The sequence below is a fragment of the Phocoena phocoena genome, chromosome 12 (assembly GCF_963924675.1).
Source record: "Phocoena phocoena chromosome 12, mPhoPho1.1, whole genome shotgun sequence".
NCBI lineage: Eukaryota > Metazoa > Chordata > Mammalia > Artiodactyla > Phocoenidae > Phocoena > Phocoena phocoena.
Genome location: NC_089230.1, coordinates 7220620 through 7245622, shown reverse-complemented (window position 1 = coordinate 7245622; position 25003 = coordinate 7220620). Strand labels below are relative to the sequence as shown.

Below are 25003 nucleotides of genomic sequence, written 5' to 3'. Positions count from 1 at the left end.
CTTGACCCAAGCAAATGCACTTTTGGGAGTAGACTTTAGAGAAGTTCCTGCAAATAAACACAAGAAGTTCTGCAGAAAGACTCGTGTCACTCATTGTGATTTCCTTTCATAATACGCAAGTGGGTAACCACAGACAGGAAAGTTCAAAACAATATGTATCGTAGTGGTTGTCTGAGATAGGGGAGGCATGAGGAGGGGGCCTAGGGATGTAGGACAAAGGTGAGGTCACCACTGCCCACAACGTTTTATTTCTTTGTAGTGATGGACTTCAGATGTGTTTAAAATTATTTTGTTTGACTTTTGCATTTTCCTGATTTTGTTTCCCTGGAAATGTTAAAGATATTTTTGTTTTCAAAATATTAACTTCTGCTTTTAGAAGCTGTGCTAAATATTAAATATATAACAGTGTTATGATATCTAGGTAAAGATGGTTAGCTCTTTATTACCTAAAAAATACCAGCTATGTGACATCCTGACAGATGTAACCTACCATTTCAGCTCTTGAATTAACTCACTGACCGGGCTTGATTTCATACTTTGATGAGTAACAGAATTTAACTGTGGTGTTCCTTCAGATCATATTTTTTGGATAATTGTAAATAACTACCAAACTACAGCAATTAAGATTTTGATAAATTTTGGACCATAATGTGTAGCTATCCATGTGTAGCTGTTTCTCCTTAAGGCTGGTTTAAGGAGAGACAAACTATCTTATCCTTAAATTTTTGTTCTTTTTAATTAGTAGAAGGAAGTAAATCCAGTTCATCTCATAGTTTTAAGTAGGTTAAATAAGAATGAAGACACCCAGGCCAAAGCCCTTTTCAGGGTGAATCGGCCTCGTAATCGTTATCGGCCCCATTTTGCAGGAGTAATGTAATACTGTAAGAGCCAGTTTACAGAGATAGTAATCTGTAGTCTGGCATATACATGTGTGCATATACACACACGTATGCATATACATGTACACATTAATCTCCCTATCATTAGTAAATATCTCAAGGTGTGTGTGTGTGTGTGTGTGTATGTAAATGTGTGTGATTTTTTGCTAACATAGTGAGATTAGCAAGTTTTATTTTTTTAAATATAATACTGCTATAAAATTGATCTGGTAAAATGGTTATAAATCAGATTCAATCTATATAGTAAGAGAAATGTTCTTTGTGAACTAGAGTGGACTTAAATCTATATTTCAGCTCTTTAATCCAAACTCAGCCTGACTTTCAAGGTTCTGATTTATATTTCCAGTCTACCCATCTACATGTAGACTCACTATTCCAGCCAGGCTCTCTTCTTTTCTGCTTTTGTGTCTTTTTGTATGTTTATTCTCTTGCCTTCCTTGCTACCCTTATTTAAGATGAATCCATTCTTCAAGGCAATCAGTCAAGTACCCGGTCTTATTTAAAGCTTCCGCATATCAGTTAGCCCACTGTAATCTGTCTTTCATGGCACTCAGCATCTTAACCTTTCCTTAGTCAGACAGCCCTGCCCTGTGAGCAGCTTGACAGGCGTAAAGGTGGTTGATGGCACAAACATGGGTTAGGATCCCTGTCCCGACATGTCTCATCTGTCTGGCCATCCATGTTCTGCAGGAATCTCCATCACAGTGTTGTTGTAAACATGACGACAATTTCTGTAGGCCCTTACCTCATAAATGGGTAAAGCAGTGTTTGAATAGAGCAGGGTTTTCCCAAATGTGGTGTCATTCTAGCCAGGTTAAATCCGAGACACTGGGAGTGGGCCCAGGAATCTGCATTGTAGCACGAATCTGAGTGATTCTCAATGTTTACTAAAGTTTGAGAACCTTGAATTAGAAGATCTCTAAGTCCCTTCAGATTGTTGACATTGATAGCCTGGCACATCACCGCTCTAAAGATCATCTCACATTTAAAGTAAAGCGCAGATACCTGTTTCTGCTTTCTCATTTGAGAGATCGAGGAGGGCCAGTGTTTTGAATTTGACATACATGTATGGAAGAACGTAAGAATTGCGAGGACTTGATAAAAAATACATTTTATACATATTCTAAAGAGCTGTTTCTAGGTGTGAATTGTGGGGAAGTCAGTTGACTGTCTTATATCTGTTTAAACAAGTGAACCATATTGCTTGTCATTTGTTTGCGTTCAGTTTCATTATACATTTTTTTGTTCTTTTCCTTTCATGTTTCTCTGATTTGGCAGGAGTTATTGGTGATTGGCCAAAGGAGACAGTAACTTCTTGGAAGGTTTGTTTTAACAGTACTACAAAGTCGTACCACTTAATTTATAGCCACTTGAGAGCTCAGATGTTCATTAGTCTTAAGTCATTATGAACTAATTTTGTAGTACCGTAATTAGAACTTGTATAAAACATTCTATATACTTTTGATCCACTCTCCTTTACAGACACTCTGTATTTGACTTTCTGTTCATTGCAGAGGGATTTAGTATTAACAGAAAACTAAACAAACAAGATTGGTATTTTCTTTTTGCACAGTAGCTAGACTGGGGCTTAAGTCTATTTTAAATTTAAATTATGTCATTTTAATGATGTACCTATTTCCATTTGTGTGTTTTTTTAAAAACCAACTTGGTTTTTTGTTTTGGAAAAAAAAAAATAGCTTCTTTGTCCCGTCTTCCTCCTTTCCCCATTTGCTTTCCTTTACACACATTGTAGGTCCAAAGACTGAACCAAAATTTTGAATACAGAATTTCAGAAAATTGTGTAATATACCATTTTTTATGCTGTAACATAGGCTTCACAATATTTGTGTGTCATCTACAAAAATTAGGTTTCTAAGCTTGCTAAAATTCGATTCTGTTTATACAGAAAAGTGGGATTGTGGCATTTCCCCCCTTAAGTCCTTTTAAATGTTGGAATAAAGATCAAGGCTCAGAAGCTTCATCTCTTGATATTTTCATGCTTTGACTATTAGCTGTGTGGTAAATTTAGCATCGATTTGGACTTAAAGTTCGTAGCTCTGTCTTCTGTGTTGTTCAGGTCATCCCAGCTACTCTCAGTTCACCCTTTGTTTCCCTTAGGACCTTTAAATCATGGGTTAGAAGAACATTTATAATTCATATAAGGCAAGTAATACTTTTTCACTGTTCACTCACTTTTAAGTTATAAATTATATGCAGACGTTCTTTGGCCTTGGTCACTAATGCTACCCTACATTCATTTTGTAAAGTCTTCTTAGAATCCTAAACCCTAAGCTAACACAATAGTTTTTTGTTACATAAGTTTTGATTTCTCTGACTCAGAACCACGTGGATGCACGTATTAGTTAATATAGCATTCTTTCCTAGGCCTGCATTGCCTCTCTTCTGCACACTTTTCTTGGATGTTCTTGTGTACTCTCCTGGTATTAAACAACATCTGTATATACTGATAATTTCCAAATTGATATCTCTGGATTTCTCTCCTGAGCTCAAGACTCATATATTAGTTACCCACAGACATCTCTACATGAATGTCCCATAGGCACCTCCAATTCAATATATTACAAAACAAACTCATTATCTTTATCTCCAATCTTACTCCCTGATACCATGTATATATCATTTTGTGTTTCATAGTAAGAAAGTATAGTATGATTTGATATCTTGAAACATAAACTATAATGGAGTTAAATTTGGAAGTTCTTGTTAGCTTTGCTTTCAAATAACCATTGCTTTACTAAGTAGAAATGAGTGATATATATGTGCTATATTAATAAAAGTATAAAGAGCACAGTTAAACAAAACAGCAAAGAGGAGGCAAAGGGCTGGCCTGGACACCTTTTTTATAAATGAGGATTGATAAGTATTTGTAGCTAGAAACAATAAAACTGTGGAAAAATTTCTTTTTTAAAAAATTCGACTTTTAAAAAAATTTTTAAAAATTTTTATTGAGGTATAATTTATGTACAATATTATATAAGTTTCAGATGTATGACATAGTGATTCACAATTTTTAAAGGTTACATTTCATTTATAGTTATTGTAAAATATTGGCTATATTCCCTGTGTTGTATAGTATATTGTTGTAGCTTATTTATTTTATTTTTTTATTTTTTTCGGTACGCGGGCCCCTAACTGTTGTGGCCTCACCCGTTGCGGAGCACAGGCTCCGGACGCGCAGGCCCAGCGGCCATGGCTCACGGGCCCAGCCGCTCCGCGGCATGTGGGATCTTCCCGGACCAGGGCACGAGCCCGTGTCCCCTGCATCAGCAGGCGGACTCTCAACCACTGCACCACCAGGGAAGCCCTAGCTTATTTATTTTACACCTAGTAATTAGTATCTCATCCCCTAACCCTATCTTGTCCCTCCCCACTTCCTTCTCCCCACTGGTAACCATTAGTTCTCTATATCTGTGAGTCTGCTTCTTTTTTGTTATATTCACTAGTTTGTTGTCCTTTTTACATTCCACACGTAAGTGATATCACACAGTATTTGTCTTTCTCTGTCTGACTTATTTCACTTAGCATAATACCCTCCAGCTCTATCCATGTTACTGCAAATGGTGAAATTTCATTTTTTTTATGGCTGAGTAGTATTCCATTGTATGTATTGATATGTATGTATACACACACACACATACACACACACACACTCTTTACATCTTCTTTATCCATTTATCTGTTGATGGACAGTGAGGTTGATTCTGTATCTCAGCAATTGTAAATAATGCTGCTGTGAATATCGGGGTGCATGTATCATTTTGAATTAGTGTTTTGGGGTTTTTTTTGGATATGTATATCCAGGAGTGGAATTATTGGGTCAAGTGGTAGTTCTATTTTTAGTTCTTTGAGAAACCGTCTATAGTGGCTGTACCAATTTACATTCCCACCAGCGTGTATGAGGATTCCTTTCTCTCCACCTCCTTGCCAACACTTGTTATGTGTCCTGTTTCTGGTGATAGCCATTCTGAGTGAAGAAATTTCCTGAATGGACTGTGTAAAACGTTTTAAGACATTTAGAAGTAAAGTAGATTAAAACTACAGATAAAAGTTCTGTTGTTTAAAAAGTATTGCTAATTTAAAAGATAATAGTAATAATAGTTTTATATTAAAATATAACACAAATCCTTACAGGCAGTAAAATCCTTTTTGATGGATCATAAAAGAAATTGAATATAATGTAAATCAGGTTGGAAGTGCTCTTGGAAATACTTGTTTTAAAATCCTTATTTTAAAACTAATTTAATTTAAATTGATTTGGAAATACATTGGTTTTAAACAAATTTTCTTTGGTGAATTGATTTTGGGTATGTTAGTCTGTAACCGTATAAATATACTCTATTTCATCAAATCTAAAGGCATACTATAATATTATATACTAAGAAAAAATGCTTATAATTGATGACACAGTGTGTTCTTGCACTTAGAATTTTTAATTTTTATTTAAAGAACTCTTTTATACTTCTTGATATTTAGATAATAGGTTTTTAAAAACCATTTATTACTATTGTGCTTATATATAAAGGAAAATGTAAATGAAATGTATTAGTGAATATATTCCTAAAAGTTATTTATATCACCATAATTATAAGACATTCTAATTTCAGAGAAGTTAAAATACAACATGTGTGTCCTAGATTCAATGAGACAGTATACCTGGAGTGTAGAGGGGACGTGGGGACAGTGCTATAGGCTTGGGCATCATCAGTGTATGACGTGGGTGTGAAGGAGGTCACCCAGGGAGAGCGAAGGTGAGACCGAAGAGACCTAAGAGAAGGGCTTTGAGAAGCATTAACTTTTTAATGGAGTGAGCCAAGTTCCCAGGAGAGAATTTGAAGAGGAGGGACTCAGAAGGTAGAAGAGAACCCTGAGAGTGCTGTGTGTAGAAAGCAAGAGACTGAAGGGGTTTCAGTGAGGTAGGGTGGTTCCTAGTGTCAGAAATGCCAAACAGGAAGGAAGATGTGTGTTCATCTCGAAGCTTGGGAGTTAAGTTAATAGAACCTTTTACAGTTACGTGAAGGGAAAGCGTGATGTTTACTTCCTTTGCATTAATTTTGAATGACTTTATGTGCCAGTATAATAAACTAGGCAAATTATACTAAATTAGGCTACACGTCTTCAGTTTTCTTAATGTTAAATTTAAAATGTTATTGTTCAGCTGCTTGTGGCAAAGAAGAAACCAAGGAATAGAATAAATTAAGGTAAACATTTCTGCTTATCTGTCTTTCAGTGTTTTATGAGAATAATCTTAAGGTGCCTTAAGTGGTCTTTCCTCAATCTACTTGATTTTACGAATGAGAAAAGTAACCCAGAAAACTGAACTGATTTGCTCTAAGTTGATACTTCAGTTCATGGCAAAGGCAGGACTTGGATGTGTTCTCTAAATCAGGTTTCTGTCAGATCTGCCATACTGTTTCTCCCTTCTTAAGTTTAAGGTGATGACTTGTGAAGATTTGACTAGCTGGATGACTGCACTTTGTAGTAGAGAGGTAAGCAGATGGTTTTAAGTTAGTAATGGAGAATATTAGAGAATATAGCAAGTATTATGTAACAGGGAAAATGGGTAAAACCTTTGTAAAGATTTAGAGAGAAATGTTTTGTGTGTGTATGTGTTCTCTTAATTTTCAGCATATGATATGATTATTTTCTTCAATAACAGTCTGAAAATATAAATACATGTGAATATCAGTCATTGAAATATTGAGAGTAACTTTATATTTTAGAGTAACATAATGTTCTGCTTATTTTTTTAATAGAAAAAATGAATGCACCAAACCAACCTCCACATAAAGACACTGGAAAAACTGTGGAGAATGTGGAAGAATACAGCTATAAGCAGGAGAAAAAGGTCCGAGCAGCTCTTAGAACGACGGAGCCGGATCATAAGAAGAACGTGCAGTGCTCGTTCATGTTGGACCCAGTGGGTGGGTCTTTGCCCAAAAAATCAATTCCGGATGTGGATCTCAATAAGCCTTACCTCAGTCTTGGCTGCAGCAATGCTAAGCTTCCGGTGTCTGTGCCCATGCCGATAGCCAGAACTGCACGCCAGACTTCTAGGACTGACTGTCCAGCAGATCGCTTAAAATTTTTCGAAACTCTACGACTTCTACTAAAGCTTACCTCAGTCTCAAAGAAGAAGGACAGGGAGCAAAGAGGACAGGAAAATACGTCTGCTTTCTGGTTTAACCGATCTAATGAACTGATCTGGTTAGAGCTACAAGCCTGGCATGCAGGACGGACCATTAATGACCAGGACCTCTTTTTATATACAGCCCGTCAAGCCATCCCAGATATTATCAATGAAATCCTTACTTTCAAAGTTAATTACGGGAGCTTTGCCTTTGTTAGAAATGGAGCTAGTTTTAATGGTACTTTGGTAGAAGGGCAGTGCAGAGCCCCTCATGGGACAAAGGTTGTGGGTTACCCAACATATCATGAGCACCTCCAACGCCAGAGGGTGTCATTTGAGCAGGTCAAACGGATAATGGAGCTGCTGGAGTACATAGAGGCACTTTATCCATCGTTGCAGGCTCTTCAAAAGGACTATGAAAAATACGCTGCAAAAGACTTCCAGGACAGGGTGCAGGCACTCTGTTTGTGGTTAAACATCACAAAAGACTTAAATCAGAAATTAAGGATTATGGGCACTGTTTTGGGCATCAAGAATTTATCCGACATTGGCTGGCCAGTGTTTGAAATCCCTTCCCCACGACCATCCAAAGGCAATGAGGCCGAAGATGAGGGTGAGGACACAGAAGGAGAATTGAAAGAGTTGGAAAGCAGTACGGACGAGAGTGAAGGAGAACAAATCTCTGATCCAAGGGTACCAGAAACCAGGCAGCCCACTGACAACAGTTTCAACATCCAGTCACCGGATTGCGTAACTAAGAAGCTCGAGAGGCTTGAATCTGAGGACGATTCTGTTGGCTGGGGAACACCAGACTGCAGCACAGAAGCAGGCTTTAGTAGACATTGTCTGACTTCTATTTATAGACCATTTGTAGACAAAGCACTGAAGCAGATGGGGTTAAGAAAGTTAATTTTAAGACTTCACAAGCTGATGGATGGTTCCTTGCAAAGGGCACGTATAGCACTGGTAAAGAGTGACCGTCCAGTGGAGGTAGGTTTCCAGTAGGCAATAGTATGGTCTTGTCCTTGGTTCCGCTATTACTTGTAAATTACAATGTATGTTGTGTTATATGTAACATGTACTCTCATGGTCTCGATTTTTTTTTAATTGAAGTATAGCGGATTTACAAAGTTGTGTTCATAATCTTGATATTTTTAAGGCATAAATGGTAATTATAAATTGAGGATTTAAACGTTTCTATAAAGCATTGTGATAAAAGGGAAGGTGGATCTGTGAAAACTGTATGAAACTGAGTGAATTAAATGTGTGGAGGGAAAAAAAATCCAATGATTAAATATAGGATGGAGAAGGACAGGCTCGGTATAAATAAAGAGGGAAGAAAGCCATAATCATGGGTGACCACAAGCTGAATATGAGTCAGTAAAAAGTCAGCATGATGCTAAAATATTTTTAAATGAGTATGGCATCCAAGGTCATGGATGTAGTTCTTTCTCTATTCTTTGCAATAGCTTACTTCCTTTTGAATTGCATGTCCAGTTTTGGTCCCTGGATTTTAAAGAGAGAAGAATTACAGAGAAGGCCAAGAATGATCAAAGGGGAAAAGTATACACTATTTGGTAAGGTTACGGTGTTTAGTGTAGTTGCTGGAAGTTTAAGGGAAGTATTGTTACCAAAGACACGTTTCGACATGAGAAGATTTTTGTGAGAGGAATATGTCTAGTAGAGGAGTTGATTTGAAAATAGTACGGACTTGGTTTTCATAGCTTTATATCTCAGGAATTCTTTACCATTAAGGGTGGTAAAACTAGAAGGGGGCATATTGTTGGATATTCTTCTTGAGAGTGAAAGAGCGTAAGCAGTTTTTCTGTTGTGGTGAGTTTGCATGTTCATCTGGCTAAAAGCAAAAGCACCCAGATCTTTGAGATCCCTAATTACCTGAGTAGGGCTGTGATTCTAAACTTTAATAGCTAAATACATACATATGTATATACTTTTTCTTTTTTTAAACTTGGGTTTATTACACAATCTGGCTTGCTGTGGAGTCAGATGATAAAACTGAAGGTATTCCTTAAGATGGGAAACATCGGAAGAGAACCCGAATTTGCAGTATTTGAAGTTTTAATCTGATGGCCAGATTATGAACCCTTAGGAGAAGGGGTCAGGTGTTCACATAATATAGCAGGATGTTTGCAGAATGAATCAATACTTTGTAGCTGTTAAGAGGTTAGTTTACTTTGAGTATTATTTTGATTAGAAATCTCAAAAATGAATTTTCTTTGAGCAGTGCTTTGACTCTGTGAATGATTTTTTATGTACACCTTTTATTCGGGCAAGTGATGTTTTCCCCTCTTAGTCCATGAATAACTCTTTTATAATAAGAATTTGTTATAGTGCAAGTTTCAAAGTCAGTAGAGCAGAACTAGATATGTAGTAAAGATTTGGCATATGCTTCAGATGTCGAATAGCATACTTTAGTTTAGGTTTTTGGCTGGAGAGTGGTTAGGTTCTAACAAGGACACGTGTGGACAGGACAGGGTTGATTAATTGTTGTTACGAAGGACTGTTTTTGAAGTAATATCAGTGAAAAAGTCCTGGCATTATTACCTCATCTTTGATTCACTGGTTCTCCTAGGAGAGAGGGGCTCCTGGTGAGGGCTCAGGGAGACGTGTCAGGGCTTCTTAAAACTGCGTTACGCTCGCTCTCCCAGACTGTCTTCCTCTCCCCTGAGGACCCTCTGTGGCAGTGAACCACTGCTGCTGAGCTTTGCATCCATTAGATGTGTTGGAACAAGAAAGAGGTTGAGAATGAGCGCACTGCGTTTTCTATTAGAACCCTTGCTGAGAAAAGATAACGAGGGAGCCCCTAGCTTTGAATTGCTATCCAAGTTGTACGCCTTTGGTTTGACCAGTTGAGGTTTAACTGAATGAGAAAGTTATCCTTGTTATAGAAGAAAAGAAATACGTACACATTCAAAGTGTGTGAATTAAACATGTTTATTAGAATTATTTGAGATGGTTTACTTTTCCAAAAAAATGCAGTATAGAAGCCCCTCTTGTTTTAAATTTTGGTTTATAAAGTGTTGTGTTTGCAAAATAATGAAAGAGTAACCAAGAACAAAAATCCTTCTGTATTGGAGATTAATCCAAACTAATAAAAGATAAGCCTCCAAAATTATACTTAACTCAATGGGAAAGTAAGACTTTATTTTTATTCCTACTTCAGGGACATAATTCCTATAAGGCGAAGTGTATGTATACAAATGTAAATGAATATATGTACACTCCCCTTCTGGGTTTGTTTTGTTTTAGTCTCTTTACTATCTATGTTTAATGTCAATGACTTAATCTTTCTGACCGTAAGTCTTCACATTTGTAAAATGGGTATAACAATACTTCCCTACCTACCTCACAGGGTTGTCGTGAGGCTTGAAAAGACACTTGTATAAATAGTAAAATGCTATAGAAGTCAAATATAAACTATTTTTTTTAAGAAGTGTTGTTAACACTTTTTGTTCCTCCCTTGAAGCTAACTGTAAGCCAGTAGTGGCTAGACAAGTCTATATTTTTATTTTTTAAGTGTATTTTACTTTTTAATCTCTGCCAAATAATCGTACATTTTTAAGGGCATACATTTTAAGCAGCGGATGGATAACCTTTTAGGTTTGAGGACAATTTTCATTCTTAATTGTTAGAAACATCTTGACCAGCTGGTACTGTAGATTGTGCCCAGTACATATCTTCTGTTGTGCACCGTTTTTATGGCTTATGTGATAATACTAATGAAGATAGTTGAAGGATTTTGTAGAAAAGAAGAATTATACTCATGATATTTGATTGTTCTTATCTATGACTATATTTTTATTTCTTATGATTAAGTTACTTACAACTTGTGTTCATAAGTAACATACCTAATATTTAATTCTCCTTGGCTTGTAAACATGCTTTATAAAACAGTTTTCCTGTAAAAATTAATATTATATTTCAATATCTTTAAATTTAAAAATGCAACTGGTGATACTAAAAAAAATCTGTTTGCAAATTGTTTTAATAATATGAATATCATAAACAGCCTTAAAAGTTTGTTAAAAATTAGATAACGCTATAGCTCCCTAGTTTCTGTAAATTCATTTTCTCAGGACATGTTTCTTTTTTTGTTTTTGACTGCATTGGGTCTTCGTTGCTGCGCGCAGGCATTCTGTAGTTCCATCGAGCGGGGGCTACTCTTCGTTGCAGTACGCGGGCTTCTCATTGCGGTGGCTTCTCTCGTTGCGGAGCATGGGCTCTAGGTGCACAGGCTTCAGTAGTTGGAGCGTGCAGGCTCAGTAGTTCTGGCATGCAGGCAGCAGAGCACACTGTCTTCAGTAGTTACAGCACACAGGTTCAGTAGTTGTGGCTCACAGGCTCTAGAGCGCAGGCTCAGTAGTTGTGGCGCACGGGCTTTGTTGTTCCACGGCACGTGAGATCTTCCTGGACCAGGGATTGAACCTGTGTCCCCTGCATTGGCAGGTGGAGTCTTTTCTAATTTAATTTTTTTTATACAGCAGGTTTATTAGTTATCTATTTTATGCATACTAGTGTATAATGTCAATCCCAATCTCCCAGTTCATACCCCACCACCCACTGCTTTCCCCGTGAGTGCCCATATGTTTGTTCTCTACATCTGTGTCTCTATTTCCGCCTTGCAAACCAGTTCATCTGTACCATTTTTCTAGATTCCACATATATGCGTTAATATGCGATATTTGTTTTTTCTCTTTCTGGCTTACTTCACTCTGTATGACAGTCTCTAGGTCCATCCACGTCTCTGCAAATGACCCCGTTTCATTCCTTTTTATGGCTGAGTAACATTCCATTGTATATATGTACCACATCTTCTTTATCCATTCGTCTGTCGCTGGGCATTTAGGTTGCTTCCATGACCTGGCTATTGTAAATAGTGCTGCAGTGAACATTGGGGTGCATGTGTCTTTTTGAATTATGGTTTTCTCTGGGTATATGCCCAGTAGTGGGATTGCTGGGTCATAGGGTAATTCTGTTTTTAGTCTTTTAAGGAACCTCCATGCTGTTCTCCGTAGTGGCTGTATCAATGTACATTCCCACTAACAGTGCAAGAGGGTTCCCTTTTCTCCACACCCTCTCTAGCATTTGTTGTTTGTAGATTTTCTGATGATGCCCATTCTAACTGGTGTGAGGTGATACCTCATTGTAGTTTTGATTTGCATTTCCTTAATAATTAGTGATGTTGAGCAGCTTTTCATGTGCTTCTTGGCCATCTGTATGTCTTCTTTGGAGAAATGTCTATTTAGGTCTTATGCCCATTTTTCAAATGGGTTTTTTGTCTCTTTAATATTGAGCTGCATGAGCTGTTTATAGATTTTGGAGATTAATCCTTTGTCCATTAACTCGTTTGCAAATATTTTCTCCCATTCTGAGGGTTGTCTTTTCGTCTTGTTTATGGTTTCCTTTGCTGTGCAAAAGCTTTTACGTTTCATTAGGTCCCATTTGTTTATTTTTGTTTTTATTTCCATTACTCTAGGAGGTGGGTCAAAAAAGATCTTGCTGTGATTTATGTCAAAGAGTGTTCTTCCTGTGTTTTCCTCTAAGAGTTTTATAGTGTCTGGTTTTACATTTAGGTATTTAATCCATTTTGAGTTTATTTTTGTCTATGGTGTTAGGGAGTATTCTAATTTCATTCTTTTACATGTAGCTGTCCAGTTTTCCCAGCACCACTTATTGAAGAGACTGTCTTTTCTCCATTTCTCCATTGTAGTTCCTTGCCTCCTTTGTTGTAGGTTAGTTGACCATAGGTGCATGGGTTTATCTCTGGGCTTTCTACCCTGTTCCATTGATCTGTATTTCTGTTTTTGTGCCAGTACCATACTGTGTTGATTACTGTAGCTTTGTAGTATAATGTGAAGTCAGGGAGTATGTTTCCTCCAGCTCCGTTTTTTTCTCTCAAGATTGCTTTGGCTATTCGGGGTCTTTCGTGTCTCCATACAAATTTTAAGACTTTTTGTTCTAGTTCTGTAAAAAAATGCCACTGGTAATTTGATAGGGATTGCACTGAATCTGTAGATTGCTTTGGGTAGTACAGTCATTTTCACAATATTGATACTTCCAATCCAGGAACATGGTATATCTCTCTATTTGTTTGTGTCATCTTTGATTTCTTTCATCAGTGTCTTATAGTTTTCTGAGTACAGGTCTTTTACCTCCTTAGGTAAGTTTATTCCTAGTTATTTCATTCTTTTTGTTGCAGTGGTGAATGGGATTGTTTCCTCAATTTCTCTTTCTGATCTTTTGTTGTCAGTGTATAGGAATGCAAGAGATTTCTGTGCATTAATTTTGTATCCTGCAACTTTGCCAAATTCATTGATTAGCTCTAGTAGTTTTCTGGTAGCATCTTTAGGATTCTCTATGTATAGTATCATGTCATCTGCAAACAGTGACAGTTTTACTTCTTCTTTTCCAATTTGTATTCCTTTTATTTCTTTCTCTTCTCTGATAGCCGTGGGTAGGACTTCCAAAACTATGTTGAATAATAGTGGCAAGAGTGGACATCCTTGTTCCTGATTTTAGAGGAAATGCTTTCAGTTTTTCACCATTGCGAGAATGATGTTTGCTCTGGGTTTGTCGTATATGGCCTTTATTATGTTGAGGTAGGTTCCCTCTATGCCCACTTTCTGGAGAGTTTTTATCATAAATGGGTGTTGAATTTTGTCAAAAACTTTTTATGCATCTGTTGAGATGATCATATGGTTTTTATTCTTCAATTTGTTAATATGATGTATCACATTGATGATTCACATATATTGAAGAATCCTTGCATCCCTGGGATAAATCCCACTTGATCATGGCATATGATCCTTTTAATGTGTTGTTGGATTCTGTTTGCTAGTATTTTGTTGAGGATTTTTGCATCTATATTCATGAGTGATATTCATCTGTAATTTTCTTTTTTTGTAGTATCTTTGTCTGGTTTGGGTATCAGGGTGATGGTGGCCTCGTAGAATGAGTTTGGGCGTGTTCCTTCCTCTGCAGTTTTTTGGAAGAGTTTGAGAAGGATGGGTGTTAGCCCTTCTCTAAATGTTTGATAGAATTCACCTGTAAAGCCATCTGGTCCTGGGCTTTTGTTTGTTGGAAGATTTTTAATCACAGTTTCAATTTCATTACTTTTTCAGTTTCATTACTTTTGATTGGTCTGTTCATATTTTCTATTTCTTCCTGCTTCAGTCTTGGAAGGTTATACCTTTCTAAGAATTTGTCTATTTCTTCCAGGTTGTCCATTTTATTGGCATAGAGTTGCTTGTAGTAGTCTCTTAGGATGCTTTGTATTTCTGTGGTGTCCATTGTAACTTCTCCTTTTTCATTTCTAATTTTATTGATTTGAGTCCTCTCCCTCTTGATGAGTCTGGCTAAAGGTTTATCAGTTTTGACTATCTTCTCAAAGAACCAGCTTTTACTTTTATTGATCTTTACTATTGTTTTCCTTGTTTCTATTTCATTTATTTCTGCTCTGATCTTTATCATTTCTTTCCTTCTACTAACTTTGGCTTTTGTTTGTTCTTTCTCTAGTTCCTTTAGGTGTAAGGTTGGATTGTTTATTTGAGATTTTTCTTGAAATTCTTATCTAGTGCGCCACCAAGGAAGTCCCAGAACATTTTTCTAATTACATACGCAGTCTCTGAATAACAAATGGGTTGGTTTCTGAAGTTCACTTTTTAAGACAGTTGTTTTGATCTCGAAAATAATTATCTAGAGAAACTGCTGTAAATGAATCTCAGGCCATCAAATAAAACTTAGGAAAATCTAAGCAACTGAACTAACAAGGCCAGCCAAAATTTTATTCGTGGCAGCAAGGACAACATAATGTCAGAGTCAAAAATGAGAGAAAGCGTTTTTGTGTTTTTTATTTCCTTTTTTCTCTCTTTGTTTTTGGACCCAGAGAAGATCCTGGTTCTTTCTCATGCTTACTCATTTATTTCCTGGTTTTCTTATTTCCTTGATATTTAGAGCATCCCAGGATCTTGTTGTTCCTACTTATTTCTCCCACTTGGCTATAATATACATTCCTCTAATCTAAGCATGGTTGATCTCAGGTCTTAGGAATGAATGTGTCTGATAGCCATTTCATAATAGTATGTGCTGGTGTCCCTCTATGATAGAGATTTTCTTGCCTCCGATTTCTACTCCTTCTCCATCAGATACTACTTGTAGAGTACCTTTCCCAACCTTCCTTAAACATTAGTAAGAATCATCTCAGTCCAGTAGTTCCTAGGTGTCCTTCCCAACAGTTACCGTAGCTGTGGGTTTAGTTATGTTATTTACAGTTCAATTTTAGGTTAAAGATTAAAACAAGAAACCACGTAGACATATGTAAAAGATTTATCCTTCATGCCAAAACTACCTCCATGCAATTGCATTCTTTTTTTTTTTTAGTACACTTGTAATCATGAATAATTTTAGATTTTTTAGGGAACTTGCAAAGATAGTACAGTGTTTTCATATGCTCTTCATCCAGCTTCCTCTAATATTGACATCTTACTCGACTCTGATACGTTTGTCGAAATTAATATACTAACATTGGTACAAAATACTGTTAACTAAACAATAGATGTTATTTGGGTTTCTGTTTTTCTACTCACGTCCCTTTTCTGTTCCAGGATCGACGTGTCTTCCTAGTCTCCTCTGATCTGTGATAGTTTCTGTCTCTCCTTATTTTTCATGACCTGGGTGGCTTGTAGAATGTTCCTGAATTTGGATTTGTCTGATGTTTTCTCATGATCAGACTGGAATCCTGGCCTTGGTTATGAGAATCACAGTGTTAAAGTGCCCTCGTGGCTTTACAGCATCACTGCTGATGTTAACCTTGATCACTTGGTTAACGTGGTGTCTGCCGGGTTCTTCCACAAGTGACTAGTTTTCCCTGTCCACGCTCTGTTCTTCAGAAGTGAGTCACATTCAAGGAGACGGGGAATAATCTCCACCTCCGGGAGTGGGGAGTATCTGCATATATTACTTGGAATTCTTCTGTGAAGAAGATTTGCCTCTTCCTTTCCCATTTTTTTATTCAGTCGTTTATTTATTTCGGTATGGACTCATAGATGTCTATTTTTTATTTGGGATTGTAGTCCAATGCTATTTTTTGTTGTTGCTCAAATTGTTCCTGCTTTAGCCATTGGAGCTCTTTCAGGTGAATTCTGTATCCTTGTGATATGCTCCCATCCTGTGTGTGTGTGTGTGTGTTTGTGTGTGTGTGTGTGGTTTTGCTTTTTGAACAATTTCTTACTTTTTGGCATCATCTTGTATTTTCCCTGTTCCAATCCTGAAATCAGCCGTTTCTCTAAGGAGTTCTGGTTCCTTTTATTGGAGAATCGTTTTGGGGAATGGAGATCTGGGCACGGAATGTGTTCATTACCCTTGGGGTGTCAATTGCTTCTAGGCCTTCTCAGTGATAGAGTTAGAAAATACAGGTGTGTCTTCTAACTCATGTATACACACAGACCTGTAGTTACTTCTATATCTGTCTTTCTACCTATCTGTTAAAAATAAACGTGAGTTCATACTGAGGTCTCTGGCGCTAATCCAGCACCACAGGTTTCATCCTAGCCTTGATTGTAACTTACTTCTCTTGCACTGAGAAACCTGGCTCCCATTCCCACAGTGTATTTATATATTTGTGCAACCCTAATTGACATGTAAAGTAGTTTCAGAATTGCTAACCAGTACCCCTGTGAGGACTAAATTTACCAACTAGAAATTGAATTGATGAATTGTTAAGTACAGTTCTTTTTGTCTTTAGCCTTAGAGTATGTAGACAGAGCACAGGTTCCCACAGTTAGGCCAGCACCTTTTCCTTCACCCTCTTCAGTGAGGTTATAACATGCGTTTGTAATATAGTTAGGTTCATTTATCTCAGTCTATATTCTGTCCTGGGGTCTCCTGGTGTCCTAGTTGATATCTTTAAATTTATATACTATAAAGGTCACTTTTTGTGTTGTTAGTTCTTTGGGTTTTGTGCATTTAAAATGTTAAATACCCATAAAATATCTGAGCCATAGATTGTGATATGGTTATTTTATGCTCCTCCCTTTTTGCTTTACCTCGTAAAATTTATATATCTTTAGAGGAAGAGAAAGATAAAATGAAAAATTATATTTTATGTAATATACAAAAAAATTAACTGTCTGACTTTGACTATATATTACCATGCATATTACTCCAAATTCTAGGAAGATTTTTGCTTACTCTATTAAATACTTTTCTTGAATTAAGAATGATCATGTAATTATTATAAGTTTAACAGCCAATGAAATATTGTTTGTCTTTGGATCTAGCAATAATTATGCTGTTTTTTCTCATAAGCACAAGAAACGTTGAAGAGGTTGTCTTTTATGTTCAGAATTGGTAAAGCATGTAGAAACTAGGAGATATATATATATATATATGGATAGATAGATAATAACAACTATCATTTATTGTCTTACCATGTGCTAGATACAACAACCAAATGAAGCGGCATTGTTGTTTTTTCGGTATTTTACAGATAAGGAGAGTAGATAACTTGCCCCAAATCACAGAAGCTATAGATTGTTGGAGGGATTCAAACCCAGTATTTGGGGATACCAGACTTTACGCGAATGGTTTCCAAACCTGGCTGCACATGAGAATTACTCAGGGACCTTTTAAAAATACACATACCTTTGCCTTCTTGGATATAGGGCAGGTCAGAATCTCTCAAGGTAGGACATAAGTACTGACATTTTTAACCTCCAGCGTGCTTTATATGAATCCAGACCAGCACCAGTGCAGTTGAGAGTCAGCCCACTGGAAACACCTGAAGTAGGCTACAGTCCTCCCCTACCCCCTCTTCAGGGTCAGTGTTCATTAATACAGTTGTCATCGTTAATTTTCATTTGCTTCAGTCATCACCTGATTTCATTAGTAAAGTTACATAAACTGTTTTTAAAAAGCTGCCCTAACTCACTTTTATTTATTATTTTTTACAGTATGTAGAGGGAATTATTTTTTATTGAAGTATAGCTGATGTATAATATTATTTGTTACACATGTACAGTATAGTGATTCACAATTTTTAAAGGTTGTACTCCATTTATAGTTATTATAAAATATTGACTGTATTCCCTGTGTTGTACAATATATCCTTGTAGCTTATTTATTTTATACATAGTAGTTTATATCTCTTAATCCCCTTCCCCCATGTTGTCCTTACCCCCTCCATTCTCCCCACCGGTAGCCACTACATAGTTTGTTCTCTGTATCTGTGAGTCTGCTTTTTTGTTATATTCACTGTTTGTTGTATTTTTTAAATTCTTATATAAGTGATATCATACAGTATTTGTCTTTCTCTGTCTGACTTATTTCACTTAGCATAATACCTTCCAAGTCCATCCATTTTGCTGCAAATGGCAAAATTTCACTTTTTTGGTGGCTGGATAGTATTCCATTGTATATATAGGTATACACCACATCTTTTTTATCGATTCACCTGCTGATGGACGCTTAGGTTGCTTCCATATCTTGGCAATTGTAAATAGTGCTGCTGTGAACATTGGGGTGCATGTATCTTTCAAATCTGTTTTTGTTTTTGTTTCAGATATATTGTATATATATACAATATATATCACTGGGTCATATGGTGGTTCTATTTTTAGTTTTTTGAGAAATCTCCATACTGTTTTCCACGGTAGCTGTACCAGTTTACATTCCCACCAACATACATGAACTTTTTAACTGAATAAGTGGCAAGATAACAGGCACATGCTTCCTCATTTGCCTATAGGTTTTTTGTTTTCTCAAAGGAAGTGTACTTACGTGAGGCAAAATAAGAAGTTGTACTGTATCATTTTTGACTGCAGTGAGCCAGCTGAATCCAACTTGATGTAAAAAGATGAAAGGTAGAGCAGAACTCTTCAGCTTGCCGTGGGGAGCTGGATCCCAAGACGACAGCAACACCAAGACTCGTAGCTGGTCTTGAATACTCATATATGGAGTGGGGTTGGCCAGGTAGCTTGGTCACGGTCGCACATCCAGTAAGTGGCAGGGCCAGGATGTGAAACCAGAACTCGCTGTAAAGCCTGCTCTTCATCATTACGGTATACTGCCTCCCCAAGTTATATTTTGTCCCACACAGTGCTTTAAATATTTTTTGACTTAGTAGCTAGCATTTAAAAAAATAGAAGATTTCACATGAAAATCCTGATTTTTGTTTTCCTTGAGATACTGGGAGGTCTGTTCACAGTGGACCCCATCCCCACGTGGTAGCACCTGGTGTGCTCGCTCCAGCTTTGCACAGTGCCCGTGGTGTCTTACTCTCTTCCCGTCACCCGCCCTTGCACACTCATTTACAGCCCCACCAGGCCCTGTAGGTGACATGACTCCCAGTACAGAAGTATAGAAACTAACTTTTGAAGGGTAACGTAAAGACTGTTTTGATCTCATCCTTCATTTTATAAAACAATTTGCTTTCTTTTGTTTTACTCATTTCTTGAAGTATATAAGGAAACAAAGTTGCTGTTTATCCTGTACCTCTGCTCAGAGTAATCATTTGGTTTATATCTTCTAAACCTTTTTGCTCTTATATATATCTTTGGTATATAATGCAGGTAATTTTTTTTCCAAAAAACCCCCATGTGATAGTGCTATATTTATTCCACGACTGGTGGGTACCCCCCTCCCCCGATATGTTCTCTGCTTTGGATCCGTCTATGTTGGTGTGTGTCACTCTACCTCAATTCCATTTGAGAACTACATGCTATTCCATTACATGAGTGTTAACATCACTTATTTAACTATTTCACTCTTTTTTTATTCTACCTCTGCCTTTGGCAACCATCAATCTGTTTTCTGTATCTATGAGTTCATTTTTTGTTTATTTTTTATTTCATATATAAGTGAGATCATACAGTATTTATCTTTCTCTTTCTGACTTATTTCACTTAGCATGACGCCCTTCAGGTCCATCCATGTTGTCACAAATGGCAAGATTTCCTTCTTTTTTATGGCTGAATAATATTCGTGTGTGTGTGTTTACGTACCACATTTTCTTTATCCATTCATTCCTCATTGGACACTTAGGTTGCTTCCGTGTCTTGGCTGTTGTAAATAGCGCTGCAGTGAACGTGGGGGTGCACATAACTTTTCGAGTTAGTGTTTTCATTTCCTTCAGATAAATAACCAAGAGTGGGATTGCTAGATCATATGGTAATTCTATTTTTTAATTTTTTAAGGAACTGCCATACTATTTTCCATAGTGGCAGTACCAGTTTACATTCCTACCAAGAGTGCACAAGGGTTCCTTTTTCTCTGTATCCTCTTTAACACTTGTTATTTCTTGTTTTTTTGATCATAACCATTTTAACAGGTGTGAGGTGATATGTCATTGTGGTTTTGATTTGCATTTCCCCCATGATTATAACCATTTCACTCTGAATGGACACTTATATGGTTATAAAAAATAAAACCACAAATATTCTTGTACATACCCCTTTATGAACATAGTCTGTTCTTCTTGTAAGAATGGTTAGTTAAAATGGAATTGTTAGGTTATAGGGTATGCACATTTAAATCTTTCCTAGATAGTGCCAGATTGCTCCCCAAAAAGGTTGTAGTACTAATGTATGCTTTCCCCCACAGTGTAGGAGAAACCCCATTTTCCCTCATTTTTGCAGAGCCATAATCAGGGAAATCTATAATTTCATTTTTATCTTTAACTTCCCTCATTTTTAGTGACATTGAGGTGGTTGTCATGTTTATTGCCCGCTGACGTTTCTTTGAATTTTCTTTCATTTGTTTTGCTCATTTTCTGTTTTTTTAAATTACTGATCTGTTGGAACTATTTATGTTTTATGTGTATTATTCATTTTTCTATTATGGCTATAAGTATTTTCTTCCAAACTGTCTTTTAACTTAATGATGCTTTTCACTGGAAAGAATTTTAAAACTTTTTATGTAGTCATACTGTTTTATGGTCACCTTATTTTATGTGTACTCCAAGATTATAAAAAAATTTCTCCTATATATTTTGCTTATTCTTTTTACATAGTTAAAACAATTTTGTTACGGAAAATATTAAACATATGCCAAACAAACAATAATACCATGAACCTCCTCAGATCTGTATTCCAGCATCATGGTTATTAATTCATGGCCGGTACCTACTACCATTTGGCACCTTCCTCTATCACTTTGAAGAAAATCTCAGATATCATCATATTTTATCCTTAAATATTTCAATGTATTTCTCTGAAAGACGAGGGCATGTTTTATAAATGTACCACAATACCATTATCACACCTGAAGAAATAGCAGAAACTTCTTGATATCATCAGCTTTTAAGCTCATGTTCATATTTCTATTGTACATAACTGTGATGGTTTTTAAAAAAAATATTTTACAGCTTGAATCAGTTTGCGAGTAATGTCTACACATGGTAATTGTTCATTATATTTTTTTAAGTCTCTTTAAATATGTAGGTCCCCCTCCCTTTTTTGCCATATATTGATATTTATTGAAGAAGTTGGGTCCTTTATTCTGTAGAGTCTCCCCCAGTCTGAATTTTGATGATTGTACCTCCAAGTGATCTTTTACAGTGTTTCTTTTTTCTCTGTGTTCTCTGTGAATTAACTGTATGATCTAGTGGCCTAATCAGAGTCAGGATCTTGATTGACTTGTTAATTGGTTAACACTACTTCATTAGGACACATGTAATGTCTGACTGTCTATTTGAGACAGTAGTGGTTGATGATCATTGCCTAGATCTCTTAATTCATTAAAGATTGAAAAGTGATGATATTCTAATTCTCTCATTTCTTCTTCTTTACTAGTAGCTTTATTAATTAGATATTGCTTTAAAGAGAAACTGTCCTCATCCATTAGTTGGTAACCCAGTGAAATAAGTGAACAGAAATGGCAGGATAAATATGCTTGATTCTTTCCCTTTTATTTATCATATTTCAAAGCAATGAGTTGATTTATTGGTGACCAGCTAATGTTTTTTAAATTAATGTTTGAACTCATGAATTGAAACATATTTTATATGTTTCAATTCACTGACTTCATTATTGTAATCCATTGAAGTAATTATGGTAACTGATACTCACATTGTCCCATCTTTGGCCAATGGGAACATATTCAAGTTGGCTTAAGTCCTTATTTCACGACCCTAGTGAATAGTCTTTGATATCTGATAGAACAAGCTGTTTTGGGCTTGTATTGTACATTTACTCCAGGTTGGGAATCTGGTGTATCTTCAAGGAACCCTCATTCCTTTTATTGGGAAATAGTATTTCAGGACTACAGTCTGGGCACCAGCATTGCTCATTCTAACTGAAATGGTCCTTGTTTTAGTTCTCTTCAGTAGTCAGAAGAACACACACACAATATATATAATAAGTGAATACTGATAGTAACAATTCAAATTCAGGATTTCAGATTTTTACTTAATCTCTTCTGACTTTTCTTTTACACTGAAAATTACCAGGAATGATAGCATTCGAGGGTCATACACATTCCAAAGTACACTCACAGTAATCTCAGAATAACACCATCAACAATGTGGTTACTGGAAAACAGTTTAAGATTTTTTTCCCCATCCTTAAGGTGGTACAACCCTTTAGGGATATAACATCAAATTACAGTGTTTTTGTTTTTTGCGGTACACGGGCCTCTCACTGCTGTGGCCTCTCCTGTTGCAGAGCACAGGCTCCGGACGCGCAGGCTCAGCGGCCATGGCTCACGGGCCCAGCTGCTCCGCGGCACGTGGGATCTTCCCGGACCGGGGCACGAACCCGTGTCCCCTGCATTGGCAGGCGGACTCTCAACCACTGCGCCACCAGGGAAGCCCAAATTACAGTGTTTTAAAGACACTCGAATGATTCTTCTCATGGTTATGCCACTAATTAGACATACAGTTAGATCCTCTACTTTTTTGTTGTTGTATGTTTGAAATAACAGCTTTATGAGACAATTCACATACCATGAAATTCATGATTTTTAAAGTGTTCGGTTCAGAAGTTTTTACACTATATTCAGAGTTGTGCAACCATTGCTGGTGTCTAATTCTAGAACATTTTCATAACCCTTAAAATAAGCCCTGTACCCTTTAGCTGTCACCTCCACAATCCCTCTATCACCTTCAGCTCTAAGCAACTGCTTATCTACTTTCTGTTTCTTTGTATTTGCCTATTCTGGGCATTTCATATAAATGGAATCATACATGTGGTCTTTTGTGACTGGCTTCTTTCATTTAGCATAATGTATTCAAGGTTCATCTTTATTATCATATGTATTAGTGCTTCATTCCTTTTTATGGCTGAATAATATTACATTGTATGGAAATACCATGCATTTTGTTTATCCACTCATAGATTTTTTTAATTTAATTTTTTATTTTTAGATGTTGCTTTTTAAATTTAATTTTTGCAAAAATTATGTAAAATACTTGGTTTTAAGAGAAAAATCTGTGGAATAATATATATTTATTTTATTATTTTATTTTTTTATTAATTTTTTTTTTTTGCGGTACACGGGCCTCTCACTGTTGTGGCCTCTCCTGTTGCGGAGCACAGACCCCGGACGGGCAGGCTCAGCGGCCATGGCTCACGGGCCCAGCCACTCCGCGGCATGTGGGATCTTCCCAGACCAGGGCACGAACCCATGTCCCCTGCACCAGCAGGCGGACTCTCAACCACTGTGCCACCAGGAGAGCCCGGAATAATATATTTTTAAAGAAGCCTGGTTTCTCTGATATGGATAATTAAGCTTTAAAAAATATTGTTTTATTCTAACATGTTTTTAATATAAAGCTTGTGTATGCAATCTTCTTTCCTTATTTATTTTTAATATATGACAGGCTTATTTTTACCCCTTAAGGTTATCATTGTTTCATTGTCTTTATGTAATGCACTTAGTGTCTCTCCCACCCCCCCATTTTTTGGTTGTTATTTGTTGGTTCCCAGCTGTGAGGTATATTATAATTATCCTTTTCTTTTTTTAACCCAGGTTCTCATTTGAAGTAATTTTCTTTTATTTCCAGTGAAATGCTACGACATTTCATATGCCCTCCACTTCCTCCCCAGATTTTGATAATTGTGGTATATCTACCTTGTTAGGTCATGTAACCATTATTGACAGTACTTTCTCCCTTACAGTTATCACTTAACCTAGTCTTAGTTCTACAGTAGTGTGTGGGTGGGTGGATGGTGGATGGGTGGGTGGATGGTGGATGGGTGGGTGGATGGATAGATAGAGATTTAGATTTAGATACATAGTTTTGGTCTTTTGTTTTAAGGCTCCTTTTTAGATCTCATATCAGAGTCCCTTGAGTCATTGTGGTGGGGTGACACTAGTTCCCTAGCAGATTCCTCAGTAAGGGCTCATGAAAACTGTTTCATGAGTTCTTGGATTTTCCTAACAGTTGCAACATGTATACCTGAAAATCTGTTTGGCTGGACGTAATATATTTGGCTTATATTTTTTTCCTGAATAAATTTAGTATATGTTATTCATTGTCTTTTGCCATGAAGCATTGAGATTGCAAAGTCTGATGACAATATGATTTTTTTGTTTCCACTTAAAGGAACCTTGGTTTATTTATTTAATTAATTTACTTATAACCTGGATACCTAAAAGATTGTCTTTCTTTAAATTCCACTAGTTTTACTTGGTGCTGGTTTTTCCACATTGATATTTTTGAATACATGATGTCCTTTCAATGTATAGTTTCAGGGTTTTGTTTTGTTTTTATTTTTTTATTTTTTTTGATTCAAGTGAATGTCTTTATGTTTTAATTTTTTCTGTTTCATTGGTTTGGCTTTCTTCTCTGGGAACCACTACTGTATGTATTCTGAATCTACTTTGCCTATCTTCTCTTTCACTTCATTTCAAATCTTTTCCTTTTTTTAAGTAAAATTTTCTTCCTCGTATTTCTGTGAAGGCATTATCTCTTTTTATTTGCTCTTGTGTTCCATCTAGC

At 36.5% G+C, this 25003-nt stretch overlaps 1 protein-coding gene across 1 annotated transcript in view; it reads left to right on the top strand.

Moving 5' to 3' along the window:
* The window catches only part of MAP3K4 (mitogen-activated protein kinase kinase kinase 4), a 111811-nt gene that overhangs the window by 38215 nt on the left and 48593 nt on the right, over positions 1–25003 (top strand). The window contains exon 3 of the mRNA XM_065888496.1: positions 6674–8037. Coding sequence (XP_065744568.1) covers positions 6674–8037 — 1364 coding nt within the window. The remainder of the gene's footprint in view (positions 1–6673; positions 8038–25003) is intronic.